General features: G+C 45.6%; 1 protein-coding gene across 2 annotated transcripts in view; it reads left to right on the top strand.

The window, feature by feature from the left end:
• Window positions 1–17,690, top strand: part of FAM135B (family with sequence similarity 135 member B) — a 103,503-nt gene that overhangs the window by 61,504 nt on the left and 24,309 nt on the right. For both annotated transcript variants that reach the window (XM_069959813.1, XM_069959812.1), the window contains exons 9-11: window positions 57–106; window positions 5,217–5,372; window positions 6,133–6,206. In XM_069959813.1, the coding sequence (XP_069815914.1) occupies window positions 57–106; window positions 5,217–5,372; window positions 6,133–6,206 (280 nt within the window). The remainder of the gene's footprint in view (window positions 1–56; window positions 107–5,216; window positions 5,373–6,132; window positions 6,207–17,690) is intronic.

The following is a 17,690-nucleotide window of genomic DNA, read 5'->3' on the forward strand; positions in this document are numbered from 1 at the left end:
ATGAACGTATCATTGAACAGCACTCAGCAGTAATACATGTTTTGTTTTTTCTCTAGAGGAACTGGCGCCTGATAAGACTTTGTTGCAACTCTGTAATGATCTGCAGGTAAGTCTGTTGGGATGGCATCCTTAATGCAATCTGTATTGTATTGTATTTTGCACTTGTGAGGACCTTTATAGTGGACTTAGTTGAATCTATATTGGGGAATTATTGTAACTGTTTCTTTGGTCAACAATTAAAAGTCCCTTTAAGAAAGACAGATATAGCACCTATGCATATAACTCACTTACACATGTCTAGATCACACTGGCATGCTGCGGCATGATGTAACTCCACCCATTTACCATGGTGGGCAATACATCTGCCGGCCTCATTTTTTGGAACTTATTTATTCATCTTTGTTGTGTACAACCTTCTCTTTCTGCAAAGTTTGCAGCAAACAAACAAACAAACCCTTTCCAGGCTGCAATTCACATCACAACCACTCGGTGGCCACATGTAGACATATATAGCATAAATAACTCAAGACAGTATATGCAGTGTATGGCAATGTTATATGTAAGGCTGGACATCTCACACCACTCAAATCAGGATATGTGAAGCCAATAGCTAAGGAAGGATACATCTGTAGTATGACTATGTCGTCATATGCTCATATCTGACACACACAACCTTCTCTGGCCACACCAGTCTCTATCTTGGCAACCTTATTGGGTTTAGGGTGGAAAAACTGAGCAATATCTGTAATTTTTTCAAACTTTTTTACAATTGGTGAAGACATGGCTTCACTATGTTCCTCCTGGTGAGGTCCCAGTAGGAGAGGTTTGAGAAGCCCCGCCCAAGAGGAGCCAACCTGTTCCCTAAGTCCAAAAAAATACAAAATAACCCATGATCATAATTGCAACTTTAGATTCTTGATTCTCGCTGTGTGTCCTGGTCACACTCAGCCACCTGTTTCTCATAAATAATAAAGTAACTTAGACAGCAGAGTAAAAATAGCCTTTGGGTTGAGCTATATGCCGTATGTAGAATAGTTAATACGATCACTACCGTCTTTGATCTGCACCTTCTCCTGCATGCTCAGCAGCCGCCTCCAGCTGTCTTCAGATCTTGCCGAGTCTCCTCTCAGATGTAGAGTTGGTCACCCGGCAGCCCCTGTAGGACTTCAATAGTTCCCGCACAGCTGGTTTCCTCTACCTACCGACTCTCTTATCTCTAATTCTGGAATCACAGATTCTATCGCTCAGCTGCTATTCCTCTCCCAGGTACATTTAGAGATGAAAGAAGATACATCAGCCGATAACTCTAGGCGGACCTCTGCCACCAGCCTGCTGCTTCTCCGGAAGCCTTCTGAATTAAGCAACGGCAGTATGGAGCCGGTACATGATGTAGGTCAGGTTCTACTGAATTCCCTAGGAGATAATCGACAGTGTCAACCTGATCGTCATCATTGTCCTCTTCACTATAATTATTCTTTTTTTAAACCTTCACGACCAGGTTTACTTTTAGTTTTAGTTAATAAAGTCAAAAGAAGACAAGAGTCCATCAAGGTCAACATATAGAAACCCTGCTGTGTTGATCCAGAGGAAGGTAAAACCCCCTGTGAGGCAGATGCCCCTATTGCCCCTTCACAGGGAGAAAATTCCTTCTCAACAATCAGAATAACTTTTGAGTTTTTATGTTTTCTTCCTCATCTTCCAAAAACCATCAGCTCCTATTTTTATATATACCGAACCATATGAAGGCTTGTTTTTTGTGGGACCAACTGTATTTTCTGATGATTCCTTTCATTTTATTAAAAAAAAAAAAAAGCAAAGAGGTGGCTCCTGGAAGAAGGCCACCAAAATCACCATATTAAGTGTCCCTTTACAAGTCAATTTACAAGTCTATGAACATGACAAGGGAAAACCAAAGCCAGGCATACATCCACAGACAGCTGTTTCATGGTTTTTCCCCTCATCAGTGTATAGCAGGATTCTGGTTAGGTGGAAGCAAGTGTTTTCTTTGGCGTGTCTCCCTGATTAGTGATCTGTTTCTCTTATGGCTCTACTGGGCATTGCTCCCACCTAGCCAGAATCCTGCTCTACACTGATGAGGGGCAACACCCCAAAACAGCTGTATGTGGATTGAAGCCTGGCTTTGTTTTTTCCTTGTCATGTTCATACACCACTTAATATGGTGGTTTTGGTGGTCTCCTTCCAGGAGCCACCTCTTGCCTGGGTCCTTCCAGGGAGAGATATCTGGCTAGCCCTGTGTTTCAAGACTCTTGGATGAGACTCCACAGACTCTTTTTGCATATTGATATTTCCCAGGGGGCAATGCACCTAGGATATCACTATATTGAGTGCTATAACCAGTGTCTTCTTTGGCCGATCTCCCTGAGATCAGTGGTCTGTTTATTGTCTTGTGGATAGGAGACAGGTAATAATAAAAAATCTGAAAAACCCTTTAAAGGGGTACTCCAGCGTGAGACACCCGGAAGCGGCCGGGAATCGGGCACCGGAGCGCCGCGATGCGGGACCCGCCACTGGAACCGGAGAGGTGAGTGGACGTCTTTTCACTCGGCCACCTCGTCCCTGGTCCCAGCGCAAAAGTGCCCTCACGCTGGAGTACCCCTTTCACCCCATCAGCAGACATATGTAGCTGTATGGTTAACATGATTGGTTATATGGATTAAAGGGGTATTCTGAGTTAAAATAATGTATTCCTACCCCAAGTGCCATACGACAGGGGGTTTAGGACCCACCCGATTTCCAAAATAGGGCCCCAAGTCTTTGTTATGAATGCACCAGTGGTCCCCTTGTGATCATTTATCCCCTATCCTATCAGAATATCCCTTTTATTTAAAGGGATTTTTCAGGTTAGAAAACACAGGGAATTTTGAGTTAATAGGGAATCCCAGGTTTAGGATGCTCATTTGTGGGTTGGGGTGTCTCTTCCTGTTATATCCTACATTACACCAACAGCTCATAGACTTCAATGACATTGTGCAATGCCTAGTTTTTCCTGTGGGGGCACTGTAGGAAATCTGAACACTAACTGCCAGGCTCTCCCACAGATTAAAGCTGAGCGCTGAGGATCATGGCAAGAAAACACCAATATTTTTATTTATCAGTTATCCAGACGTAGAAAAAGATGGCCACTTTCTTCCTGAAACAGCGCCACTCCTGTCATCAGTTTGGGTGCGGGATTTTAGTTCAGTTTTTTAGAAGTGAATGGAGATTAATTGTAATAGCACACACAACCTGAGGACAGGGGTGGCGCTGTTTTTGCAAGAGAGTAGCTGTGTTTTTTTGTAACTGTTGATAACCTCTTTAACTTAACCTTCGACTATAATAAAATCCAGGTTACATTTCCCTTTGCTAAATGAAAGTATTTTATGGGTTCTACAAGTATATTTGTACGATTGGAGATAGGAATACTCATTTAAAGCATAAGGCTAGCCGAGCTGGGTTGAGGGTAGTTGACATTGGAATACTCCTATATATTGCATTTGGACAGGGGGAAGATCTTTCCCACTCTTTGTTGGCAGTTCATTGTCTGGATTACCGACCACCACTCTGCTCTAAAAGCAGTGGTCTGACTGGTTTATTTATATGGCTATAGTGTCCATACATATGTATATAATATGTATATGTATATCATCTCTATACATTTACATTATAGCTATATATACACCAGCCAGACCAATGCTTTTAGAGCAGAGTGGTGGTCGGTAACCTAGAAAACAAGCTGTCAACAAAGGAAGGGAAAGATCAGCAAATCAGGAGAAGGTGACAAGTTTGTTGAATTAATTAATATTTATCTTGACAAGTCCTGCAAGTATAACTATGTTAGCTGAGATGGGATTGCCCCTTTAAGGCATAGGGCAAGTTGTGATGCGAATATCCCTTCCGCCGAAAAAACACATTTCACCGCATAATACATGTCCCCCTAGGCGTCTCGTGAAGGTTTTCACACTCTATGAATCACACGTGAGACTATTATACTTAATTATGTGTTAATGAATCGGTAATGAAGGAGATAACACCAGGAGCACAGTCCTCTATGGACCTGGCGGAGCAGGTAAACACGCCTCAGCTTCTGGCTGTTTGCGGGTTTGAAGTTTCCATGGATGGTAATGCAGCGCCATCTAGTGTCCGCAAACAGATATTGCACAATGTTATTTTATCTCTCTCACTCTTCATTGTATCATTTATATTGATTACCAGAAATGATCAGTTACATAACTGTAGAATCTGCATTATTAAAATATTATATTCCATTATGCATTGTTCCTGCTATTATTTAAAGGGGTCTCCCAGGTTCAACATATATATATATATATATACAGTATATTACTATTCGGTTTATATCAATTTATTGCAGTTTTTCAAATCTCTTCTTGATGTCAATGAATAAAAACCCTTCAGAATTTATTTACAAAGGATAAAGATCTGACTCCATCATGTAATGATCGCTCTGGTGCTGAAGCTTTTTACAAGACATGGCTTTGACATTTCTGCCGTGAACTTATGTGTCTATCATCTGATCAGGGCTGATTCTCATTGCCATTCCATAACTATAAGCAAACTATAAGCTTTAAAGGGTTCCTCCATAGAAAATGAATCATTTACAAATCAACTGGTGTCAGAAAGTTATATAGATTTGGAATTTACTTAAATTTCAAAATCACCAGTTTTCCAGTAGTTATCAGCTGCTGTATGTCCTGTAGGAAGTGGTGTATTCTTTCCAGTCTCACACAGTGACTGTCCAGACCAGGAGACGTTTTTTAATGTGGATTTGCTGCTGCTCTGGACAGTTCCTGACATGGACAGTGGTGGCAGCAGAGAGCAGTGTGTCAGACTGGAGAGAACACACCACTTCTTGCAGGACGTACAGCAGCTGATAAGTACTCGAAAGAATACACCACTTCCTACAGGACACACAGCAGCTGATTGTACAACATTGTTGCCTATTCCCGAAAACAGCATCACACCTGTCTCCAGGTCGTGTGCAGTATTACAGTGCAGCCTCATTTACTTTATTGGTGCAATACCAGTTCCAACCTATTGAGGGATGTGGTGCCGTTTCTGGAAGAATACAGCAATGTTTTGTTTTGTTTTACCATTATTCTAAAAAGCAGCTGGCAGATATCGGGTAAATGTCGGTCTACATATTTAGCTAACTCCATTATAGTGTGGATACTATTGACCCCCTGTATTGTCTCTTGTAGATGCTGGACAGCCCTGACCTGATCACTGAGCAGATCAGCAAGGACCTGGCTTGGCTTTGCTCTCAACTTTTGGTGACATGGACCAAGTTTTTGGAGCTAGTGACGCTGCATCCAGATGTGACCAGCTACCTCACCCAAGAACACCACAGCCTGCGGGTCAGTATAGATCTCTATATAGCAGGACTCACAGGTTTTCTCTATGAGGGGTGAGCAGTTTTGCAGTATAACCTCTTTAGTTTTTATGTTTAAATCAATGTGATATACATATGGCCACTAGGTGTCTCCCTTCCTGTCACACTGTGATCCATGCTCCTTCTGTGCTGATATTTGGTCTTTGTATGGACTCTGTTCAAAGAAACAGATCAAACACAGAGTCCCCATCTTTTGTGCTCACAGACATGGCTATTGCTATTGATTGACAGCAGGGTTCAGGGAGGGGAGTCCATACTTACCTGATGTCTCGGCCATGCAGCTGCATGACCAAGATATATGTTGTTAAAGATCCCCATTGCCATCACAAGTGCCCAGGGGGCGGGGTTAGACTGTTCCTGGCCCCTCCTTTCAGCTATCACTAATAGTGAGCATCCAATCAGGAGAGAGCTCAGACTGTCGGGCATGGCTGGGAGGAGGGGCCAGGGACTCTATATACACAGATTTCTGGACACTTGGCGGTGGCTCTAAGCTTCAACAACGTTTTTGTCGGTCATGTAAACGACAGCTACATATAACATTCCCGTCTCTGGATTACCTAGTCAGCAGTTTTGATACCATGAAATCGCTGACAGGTCGGCTTTAAGCTCTGCTACATAATATTGCTTATTATTCCCCATAGTCATATAACACGGGTGACCCGGAGCCTGCATAACCCATAACCCTGGATAGATTGGCTTTATATGTTCTCTTATTAATCTCTCAGGTCAGAAGATTCTCCGAAGCATTTTTCTACACCGAGCATGAAAAACCGACTGCCCTCACGTTTCAGGAGAACCTGTAAGTTGGTTAATTCTTCTCTGTGGTGAGGATGTTGGCTGCATATACAGATGTGTCCACCTTTACCTTTCCTTGAATCTATTTAAAGGGATACACCTGTGAAAAATAATTGTTAAATCAACTGATGTCAGAAAGTTATATAGAATTGTAATTTACTTCGATTTAAAAATCTCCTGTTTTCCAGTACTTTTCAGCTGCTGTATGCCCTGCAGGAAGTGGTTTATTCTTTCCAGTCTGACGCAGTGCTCTCTGCTGCCACCTCTGTCCATGTCAGGAACTGTCCAGAGCAGCAGCAAATCCCCATAGAAAATTTATCCTGCTCTTCAGACTGGAAAGAATGCACCACTTCCTGCAGGACAGAAGTACCCCTTTAAACCCTTAATGACTGGGAGCGTACATGTATGGCTTTAACAAAAACGGGCATACATGTTCACCCTCCAGAGGTATAGGACTAGGTATAGGAAGTGAGCTCAGGAGCTGGTGAGGACTCCACTGTTGATCGCACGGCTATACGGCATTTAACCTTTCAATGTAAGTGACAGGAGCTGAACCCCTGTCACTGTCCAATTGGGATCCCCGCAGTGTGATTGTGGGGGTCCAGATCATTTTCCCTGACTGCTAGAGGTCTCATGCTCCAGCAGTCAGCTTGGCGATCTTCTCATAAAGCAGATCGCCAATGTGCTGCTTGGCCATCTTCAGATGTGCAGATCACCAATAACATTGATCAGTACTATGCTATGGCACAGCATTAACCAGTGTATGCAATCTAATGATTGCATATAATAGTCTCCAAGGGGGACTTAAAAAGTGGAAAGAAAAAAAAAAGACATAAAAACATAAAATCATATAAACATATTATATATCATAGAGTGTGCAATTGTCCGATCTATAAAGCTATAACAATACTATTACTCAACGGTGAACCGTGTATATGCAAAAAAGGAGGAGAAAAGTAACGGGATTGAGGATTTTTTGTCAGATTATTTAACAGAAGTATTAAAAAAATATACAAATAAAAACTACAGGTTATAGCGCAAAAAAAAACAGCAACAACAACAAAAAAAAACAACAAAAAACAATATCCCAACAGGCCCTTTAAGAAATCTGATTCCTCCTGATATGAATTAAATACAATAATAAAACATACCAGCAAAAACCCTTGAGGGGCTGCAATTTACATCACAACCACTGATCGTTCATACGATAGATGCACAAAGCTTAAAGGGGTACTCCGGAGGGTTAATACATTGCTTTAATAAAATTATATTATTTTGTAATATAACTTTATTGTATATTTTACTTTCGCTTTTATTATATATTTTACTTTGGTTATTATTATATATTTTACGTTATGATATATTTTACTTTAATTCTACATTTATTTTATTACTCTACTTGAGCGTCAGTAATGAGCAAAATGGCCATCTCTGCTGCCGCCATTGGAAAAAAAACAATGTCAGTTTTCAGAATTTATGGCTCACATTTTGGTGTGCAAATATCCCTACTAAATCGGCACAAAACCGAAATGTTTCATTTCTGTAATTCTGAAAATTTCTAAGGCTGAACACAACATTAAAAGTTAATAGCCCTCTTAGGAACCGGACAGCAGGACAAGACAAGACAGTGAGCCCTAAGCTCAGCCCCGCCCACTGTCCTCTACCTACTTGCCACAATCCGCCCTAAGATGGCGGTGAGCAACTGGGCGGCAGTCCCTGCACTGGCTAGGTGGGACACAAAGACAAGACAGACAGACAAAACACAATGAAGAATAGTCGACAGTCCGGGTCACAACAATCGGGCAGCAAAAGTACAAAATCACAATCCAATAAGCAGAGTCAAAAAACAAGCAATATGGTCAGGGGCAGGCGGCTAGCAAGGAAGGTCAGAACACAAGGCAGAAGGGTCAGAGAAAAGACAGATAATAGCAAAACTCAAGCAGGCAGAGACTAAGTCAATAACCAGCAATGATATCCCAGACTGAGGAGGTTACATAGGAGGCCAGGGTTCTGATCCAGAACATAATTGGACCATCCCCCTGATCTCCAAGCACAGACAGCTGAAAACAAAACAGATCCACTGGCAGGAAGACCTGTCAGTCACAGCAGAACCAAAACACAGATTAACCATGACATGGCCAGACAGAATTCAGCAGGTAAAGTCGGGTGTGTCTCCCAAAGAGAGCAAATAACCAGTGTTCACACACTACAAAACAAAACACAGAAACAGAATGCAAGAAAATCAGCACCTTCTCGGCCGCACAGCACGAGCAGAGGGACGCATGACGCTCCGCAAAGATACCATCCTGACAGTACCCCCCCTTTTATGAGGGGCCTCAGGACCCTCACAGGACTCAACCTCACTTAGAAAATTACCATCTGACTCCCATTCATCAGAAGACGAGTCCATGGCATGGAGAACAGGCTTACTGACAGGACGAGCAGAACAACATGATAAATTCACATCAGATACAGGCAAATCAGGTACAGCAGAACTAGAAACATTTATTTCGCCGGAGGGTACCTGTGCGCCCAAGTGACCTTCCTGGGAGTCACCTGAACGCTGATGATCTGGGTGCAGGTTTTCTTGCCGCCTGGGACGCTTGTGGCAGAAACTGATGTAATGGCCGCTGTCACCACAGTAGTAACATAGACCATTGTGTCTCCGGTATTCTCGCCTAGTCCTGGCATCCAATAGTCCCAGCTGCATGGGCTTGTCCTCATGAATATCAGGGATAGCAACAGAGTTTTTGACAGAGCAGGGAACAGAGGTCTTGGAAGGCTCAGAGCCTACTTTCTCCCTATGTCTGCCACGGAGCCTACGGTCTATACGAATAGCCAAATTCATGGCCTGCTTTAGGGTGGAAGGATCTGGGTGTCCTGTCCAGGCATCCTTAATGCCATCAGATAACCCCTGCTTAAACTTGCACCTAAGCGCAGGATCATTCCATCCGGATGGAACGCACCACTGGCGGAACTCTGCACAATACTCCTCCACTGGTCGCTTGCCCTGTCTCAAAACTGTCAACTGCCTCTCAGCTGCTGCTGCCCTGTCAGGGTCATCATAGAGTAACTCCAATGCAGAGAAAAACTGATCCACAGAAGACAATTCCGTGGCATCTGGAGGCAAAGAAAAGGCCCACTCCTGCGGAGGTCCTTGTAAGAGTGACATAACTATGCCTACTCTCTGGCTCTCATCCCCAGAGGACCGGGGACAAAGTCTGAAAAACAACTTACATCCCTCTCTGAAGATCCGAAAGGCCCTTCTCTCGCCTTTGAAACTATCAGGAAGCTGCACTGGAGGTTCTGGGGGAACAGCAGCAGATAGCATGGCATTTTGGCCCAGGAAAGACTCTACCTGCTGCACCCGTTGCGTAAGGTCCAGAACAAGCTGGTTGAGACTTTGCATTTGCTCAACCAGAGCTTTCATGGGGTCCATAGCAAGGTGGAAAGAGAGAAGTATGGCTGGATATTCTGTTAGGAACTGGACAGCAGGACAAGACAAGACAGTGAGCCCTAAGCTCAGCCCCGCCCACTGTCCTCTACCTACTGGCCACAATCCGCCCTAAGATGGCGGCGAGCAACTGGGCGGCAGTCCCTGCACTGGCTAGGTGGGACACAAAGACAAGACAGACAGACAAAACACAATGAAGAATAGTCGACAGTCCGGGTCACAACAATCGGGCAGCAAAAGTACAAAATCACAATCCAATAAGCAGAGTCAAAAAACAAGCAATATGGTCAGGGGCAGGTGGCTAGCAAGGATAGTCAGAACACAAGGCAGAAGGGTCAGAGAAACGACAGATAATAGCAGAAACACAAGCAGGCAGAGACTAAGTCAATAACCAGCAATGATATCCCAGACTGAGGAAGTCATATAGGAGGTCAGGGCTCTGATCCAGAACATCATTGGACCATCCCCCTGATCTCCAAGCACAGACAGCTGAGAACAAAACAGATCCACAGGCAGGAAGACCTGTCAGTCACAGCAGAACCAAAACACAGATTAACCCAGACATGGCCAGACAGAACTCAGCAGGTGAAGTCGGGTGTGTCTCTCAAGGTGAGCAAATAACCAGTGTTCACACACTACAAAACAAAACACAGAAACAGAATAAGAGAATATCAGCACCTTCTCGGCCGCACAGCATGAGCCGAGGGACGCATGACGCTCCGCAAAGATACAGTCCTGACAAGCCCTCAATATCCTGCACCGGTGGATCTGGAACTAGAGGTATATTGCAGTGGCGGTTATTCTGTCTTACATGATGTTTCATGGAAATCATACCGCCTATACAGTGACACACAAGGGTTATATATTTAGGTGTCTAATACAGTGTCATACGCAGGGGCGTAGCTAATGTCTCCTGGGCCCTGGTGCGAGAGGCCAACTTGGGCCCCCCCCCCTCCTTTCACGACCAAGTGATGCTATTGTTGTGTGTGTGTGTGTATATATATATATATATATATATATATATATATATATATATACACAGTGGTGCCTTGGATTATGAGCATAATTCGTTCCAGGACCGTGCTTGTAATCCAAATCCACTCTTAAACCAAAGCAAATTTTCCTATAAGAAATCATGTAAATGCAGACAGTTGGTTCCACACCCCAAATATATTTATTATTCTGTACTGTACAGTAATGGAGAGGATGGGAAACACAAGGGCTGACAGAGACTGCAGGGAGCATGAAGGAATGAGCAGGGCAGATGTGGTCACATACATGCAGCACTCTCTGTCCGGGGAGAGAGGGGTTACAGCTATGGAGAGATTACCCCCCCCCCACAGTCCTGTCCCCTGATGTAAGCCCCAGCCTGAAGGGGATCTGCTATGATTTGGAAGGTGTTTAGAGTACAGTGCTGTAGACCCCGCTATGCAGGCCATGCCCCTTCTCCACTCGCGCTCCCACCCAATACAGGAAGTTCTTAAACCAAAGCAATGCTCTTAAACCAAGTCACAATTTTGAAAAACTGTGAGCTCTTAAACCAAAACGCTCTTAAACGAAGTTACTCTTAAACCAAGGTACCACTGTATATATATATATATATATATATATATATATATATATACACACACACACACACACCAAGACAGATATTACCTATTACCGCCATACTGTTACCGACCAAATCCTGTATACTGAGACCAATATTACCAGTAATACCAGTATATAGGGAGGAAACATTACCGCCACACCACAACCACTACCATCACCACCATATTGTTACTGACCAAATCCAGTATACTAAATCACCTCATCCAGTCATATAGAGGTGGCCCCAGCTCTACACAGGTTCTATACACCATATACATTACTGTGCAGTTACATCAGGTGACTCACAGGGGACGTCTTTTCTGATCGGAGTTCTTTCCTTTTCATCTTCTTCTCCATCCGTCCTAGGCCGTTATGAGAACTTCTCCGAGCCACGAATCCACAGAATCTGCCAGACAGACATATTAGGCTCCACACTCTGACACCATCCTCATCTCTCTACACACTGCACATCTGTACTGTCCCCTTTACACCCTCATTTAGTGGGTAGCCTGACTCTATGTGACCTCCTAATATATGCCCCCCTCTGTGTATTCCCTCTCCCCCTATGTTGCCCCCCCAAATAGATGCCCCCCTCTACCCCCTCCCTTATAGATGGCCCCCTCTACCCCCTCCCTTATAGATGGCCCCCTCTACCCCCTCCCTTATAGATGGCCCCCTCTCTCCTCACCCTCCCTTATGGATGGTCCCCTCTCCCCCCACCCTCCCTTATGAATGGCCCCCTCTCCCCCCACCCTCCCTTATAGATGGTCCCCTCTCCCCCCCCCCCTCCCTTATAGATGGTCCCCTTCCCCCCCCTCCTCCCTTATAGATGGTCCCCTTTCCCCCCCTCCCTTATAGATGGTCCCCTTTCCCCCCCCTTTATAGATGGTCCCCTTCCTCCCTCCCTTATAGATGGTCCCCTTTCCCCCCCTCCCTTATAGATGGTCCCCTTTCCCCCCCTTTATAGATGGTCCCCTTCCTCCCTCTCTTATAGATGGTCCCCTTTCCCCCCCCACCCTCATAGATGCCCCCCTCCTTTCCCCCCACCCTCATAGATGGCCCCTCTTTCCCCCCCACCCTCATAGATGGCCCCCCCTCTTTCCCCCACCCTCATAGATGGCCCCCCTCTTTCCCCCCACCCTCATAAATGCCCCCCTCCTTCCCCCCCACCCTCATAGATGGCCCCCTCTTTCCCCCCACCCTCATAGATGGCCCCCTCTTTCCCCCCACCCTCATAGATGTCCCCCTCCTTCCCCCCACCCTCATAGATGGCCCCCTCCTTTCCCCCCACCCTCATAGATGGCCCCCTCCTTCCCCCCACCCTCATAGATGCCCCCCTCCTTTCCCCCCACCCTCATAGATGCCCCCCTCCTTTCCCCCCACCCTCATAGATGGCCCCCCTCTTTCCCCCCACCCTCATAGATGGCCCCCCTCTTTCCCCCCACCCTCATAGATGGCCCCCCTCTTTCCCCCCACCCTCATAAATGCCCCCCTCCTTCCCCCCCACCCTCATAGATGGCCCCCTCCTTCCCCCCACCCTCATAGATGGCCCCCTCCTTCCCCCCACCCTCATAGATGGCCCCCTCTTTCCCCCCACCCTCATAGATGCCCCCCTCCTTTCCCCCCACCCTCATAGATGGCCCCCCTCTTTCCCCCCACCCTCATAGATGGCCCCCCTCTTTCCCCCCACCCTCATAAATGCCCCCCTCCTTCCCCCCCACCCTCATAGATGCCCCCCTCCTTCCCCCCCACCCTCATAGATGGCCCCCTCCTTCCCCCCACCCTCATAGATGGCCCCCTCCTTCCCCCCACCCTCATAGATGGCCCCCTCCTTCCCCCCACCCTCATAGATGCCCCCCTTCTTTCCCCCCACCTTTCCCCCCACCTTTCCCCCCACCCGTACAGGCTGATAAAAAAACAAAACTTAACTCACCTGACATCGCGCTCCCACGTTGATTCTCACTCCTCCTGGTCTGTCCCCGACTGCTGCGCAGCTGCCGGGGGTGTCGCGTCTTATCCCCGGCAGCGCGCGCATCCCAGAACTCCCTGCGCGCCGGAAACAGGAAGTCAGGGCCCAAGGCGCGCAGGGAGTTCTGGGATGCGCGCGCTGCCGGGGGTAAGACGCGACACCCCCGGCAGCCGCGCAGAAGCCGGGGGAAAGACGGAGCCAGTCTCTTGTGACCGCAAGCAAAACAATGCTTGCGGTCACAAGAGTGATTGATCGGGGGGCCCCGCGGGCCCCCCTTGTGGCGGGCCCGGTCGCGGCGGCGACCCCCGCGACCACGGTGGCTACGCCACTGGTCATACGGCATGTATCATCTAACAGCATCTGAACACTGCTGAGCTAAAAGCTGCTTTGCATAATACATCCTATAATAGTGCAGGAAATATCTCCATACTGTGTATAAATAATACCGTCATACAGCGCTGTCAACAGAACAGGAAAGTTACGTTTATAAAGATTTATTCTATTTTTGTACACAGGACAATTGGGCTCCATACTGTCTCCATTACTTCCCCGTGTTCCCATGCAGAACCATCAGATCGTATTGTGTCTTGCACCCACCACCCTCTACAGCCAATGAGAGAGGGACTTAACCGGTCGGTGTATAGAAATGGAGATATGTTATACACCATGTGCCTCCATGTAATACCTGTACAGACAGATGGACGTATTATTGCACATAGCATATTATGGCACTACTGTAGTGTTGTTGGTCTAAGTACTGTATAATGTCCATCAAAAAATCCATCCTTCCTAATTGTAGATGTACTGTTTGCTTTTCCTCTCCATGATGTCCAGACAGCTTTCACTGATGACTGCAGACATTTTACCTTCTCAGTTCTGCAGCAGCTTCCCCATCCTCTATAACAACACAAAAGATGCAGTGCAATTCAGCAAGATCTGGGCAGATCCTCTAACTGTGATGTATATAGTACTGTATGCATCACTGCACACTCTATATTTGCCAGGCAGGGTTCCTATCTCACACAGACTGCTCCCCATGCCCCTATCTCACATAAACTGCTGTTCGGTGTCCCTATGTCACATAGACTGCTCCCCCATGTCCCTATCTAACATAGACTGCTCCCCGTGTCCCTATTTCACATAGACTGCTCCCCCATGTCCCTATCTAACATAGACTGCTCCCCATGTCCCTATTTCACATAGACTGCTCCCCATGTCCCTATTTCACATAGACTGCTCCCCCATGTCCCTATCTAACATAGACTGCTCCCCATCTCATAGACTGTTCCCCCATGTCCCTATCTCACATAGACTATGGCACCATGTCCCTATGTCACATAGGCTGCTCCCCCATATCTCTATCTCACAAAGGCTGCTCCCCTATATCTCTATCACAATACAATACAATGTGCCTCCATCTATCTCCTCTTCCACATTTCCAACTTTTTTTTTTTTTACACAGACTGGTCCAATCGCCCCTCCCCCCACCCCGTACAGACTGCTCTCTCACTACACTTAGATTTATTCTTTCCTTAAATGGGTAGTACAGAGACTAAAAACTTATGTTTACTACATTGCTTTAAAGTGTCACTGATGTTTCATTCTTTTTTCTTCTTCTCAGAAATCAATAGTACAGGCGATTTGAAGAAACCTTTTAATTCGGTTTATTAGCCGAAAAATGCATTTTTTATCTTGAAAAAGCAGTTTAATGCTCTCCCCCCTGTGTTCATGGTTTTCTATCGAGAGGGGAGGGGTGGAGGGAGATGAGGCACTAAAAAAAGGACAACAAAGAGTTAATTTACAGCTACATCACCGGGCTATCTCCTCTGACAGTCAGCACTGACTTCTCAATACCGGCTTTCACACAGTTCCCACTGTGTAATCCTTTGTTTTCTGCTCTCTGCTGGCGACTAATCTCCCTCCTCCCCCCTCCCCTGTCCATAGATTAGACAGGGCTCGACTGATGTAAACTAGTCCAGATTTCCTGATAATGAGCAGTGAAGGAGAGAGAGAGGGGTGGGGGGGGGGGGACCTGGGGAAAGTCTTTTTGAATGCAGATAATGGCAGATTTGCCTAATAAACCCAATTACAAAGTTTCTTAAAATCACCTGGACTATTGATTTCTGCAAAAAAAAAAAAAAAAAAAAAAAAAAATAATAATAATAATAAAAAAAAAAAAAAAAAAAAATAATAATAATAATAATAATAATAATAAAAATAATAATAAAAATGTACTTATAGACTTCCATTGATTGGCAGCAGTAAGGCAACACGGCCCCTTACTTTCTGGCACCAGTTGTTTAAAAACATTTTTTTTTCCCAGTAGTCCTGTAATACATGCCTCATGGCTGTCCAAGACTAACAATGGTGGGTTCCTTTACCCCATACAATCCAGTAGTGACCAGTCTTATGGGTCGTTGTTCATGAGAATTCGTTCACCTACTCTCGGAGCTTTGCAGGTTTTGCCACCAGTATGATTTCCTTTTATAATGGGATTTTGGGGGAGTTTGAATAGAACTAGCACACCGCTGCCCACGGATATTATTGTTAGGTTTGATTCTATAGATGTTACCGTAAAAATATAGAAAGGAAAAGGTCAGATACTAAATCATAAAAGGAGAAAGAATAAAGTCTACCATTACCACCCATAAGGGGCCGGCAACACAGTGGAGGAAAGCGGCATCCAACGGATAAAAGGAACGCCGGATATAACGGTGGCAGGGAAATAAGTGAAGGTACAGAAGGGAAAAGTCCAGCGAGGATAATCTCCAGCTACACACCAGGAATTCTGTCAAAACCTGCAGTGAAGATCAGTAAAAAAGCAGAAACTGGGACTTTTCACCTGCTACACCTCCACACGCCAGAATAAAAGATACAATTGTGTAGCGTGTCAGTATAAAGGTATAGAGAGGACGGATCCATACAGACCACAGATAATGGAGGGGTGTTAGGTACCATGTGCAAAGCCAAGTAGTAATGATCCTCATTTGCCGGATACTGAACCATTGCTCGGTGCATCGGCTCATAATAACCAGATTATACTGGACGGAAACACAAAAAGATAGAAATGCAATACAACTAATTGTTCCTACCAGCAATACTGAATTCGTCTACCAGATCCCAACCATCAGAATAATTGATTAGATTCTAATAAGAATCTAATAATAATATTCTAATAATCTATAATCTGTCACGGCCCCCTATGCAGCTCGCTGCCCATCCTGCTCCCTTACTTGAGGCAGGAGGTCTCCTGCGTCCCCTCAGGCTCCAGCCCCTCTTTCCTCCCCGACTCCTGGCATCTGCTCAGTACGCCGTGCGGTCTCTGAGCCGGAGCGCGTGCCCACACCTCCTAGGGCGCGAGCGCCAACTCTGCTATGTCTTAAAGGGACAGTGTCCCCACTATTGGTCTGGCCATTCCCTGCCCCTAATAAAGTCGCGGCGGGCACTGGTGAAGAGCAGGAGCCCCTTAAACTCCGCTCCCTGGTGCGGATTAATACTATCGCTTGTGTAGGTTGTAGGTTACGCGGATCCACTACCTCCAGCTGTTACACTATCCCTATTTGAGACCCTATATACAGCCATAAACATTCAGAGGTTAAGGCAAAGAAATGGGTCCAGTATAATGAGCCTATAGCCAGGATTACATCTTATTGGTTCCTCACAGTAGCATAATGCAAGTAGAAGGACACATTTTCGTATTTTTTTTATGCCGAAATTAGTCAATATGAATTATGAACAGATGAATGCCAGGATTCTTTTCACCATACTGCTCTGGATTAATCCTTCCATGTGCACCACACTGAGTGTGAAAGTGCTGACCATTCCCTGTTACAGAAGGGTTTAGGTGCTTTATGACCTCTGCAATGAATAAGAATCAATTAACAGATAAATGTCCATAGACTAATACAGTCTGCAAGAGGTGATTGTAATGGATGGTCCAAGCATGAGAAGGTGAATCCCCTGGATCACCAAGGAGTGCTGGTGTTCCTACTCCTAGGAGTGGAGTCTAAGGAGGTCCCAGTTTTCACCAGCGCCCCCTGCATGGTAGGATGGGCTTCATCGCGGGAAACTTGCAAGTCGCTACCCTCAGAGAAGGACCTTGATGATCACCGAAGAACTTCAGGAGTGCTGGAGTCTGGGGCTAGGTACTCTTCTTATGTGGTAGAAGTGCAGGATGCAAGTTAAGGCACAGTTAAAACAGAAGCTAAGCTTGGGACTGGGAATGGACTGAGATCCAAATATCTAGACGATTGCTAGGAAGTGGTTGATAGCTAATGAGCAGAGATGTGGTTTTTGACAAACAACATCTAAGCAAGCAGGTGAGAAGGTGGAGACTATATATACCCTCAGAAGATCATGGCAGAAGATTGCTGCCCTAGGGCTGCAAGGAAAACAAAGATATAGCCTGGTAAAGGGATTAGTTCTGGTTCTGGTATGTCCCTTTGGTCCGCTCCTAGTCTGGTACCTTTGTTTCC

The sequence above is a fragment of the Dendropsophus ebraccatus genome, chromosome 2 (assembly GCF_027789765.1).
Source record: "Dendropsophus ebraccatus isolate aDenEbr1 chromosome 2, aDenEbr1.pat, whole genome shotgun sequence".
NCBI lineage: Eukaryota > Metazoa > Chordata > Amphibia > Anura > Hylidae > Dendropsophus > Dendropsophus ebraccatus.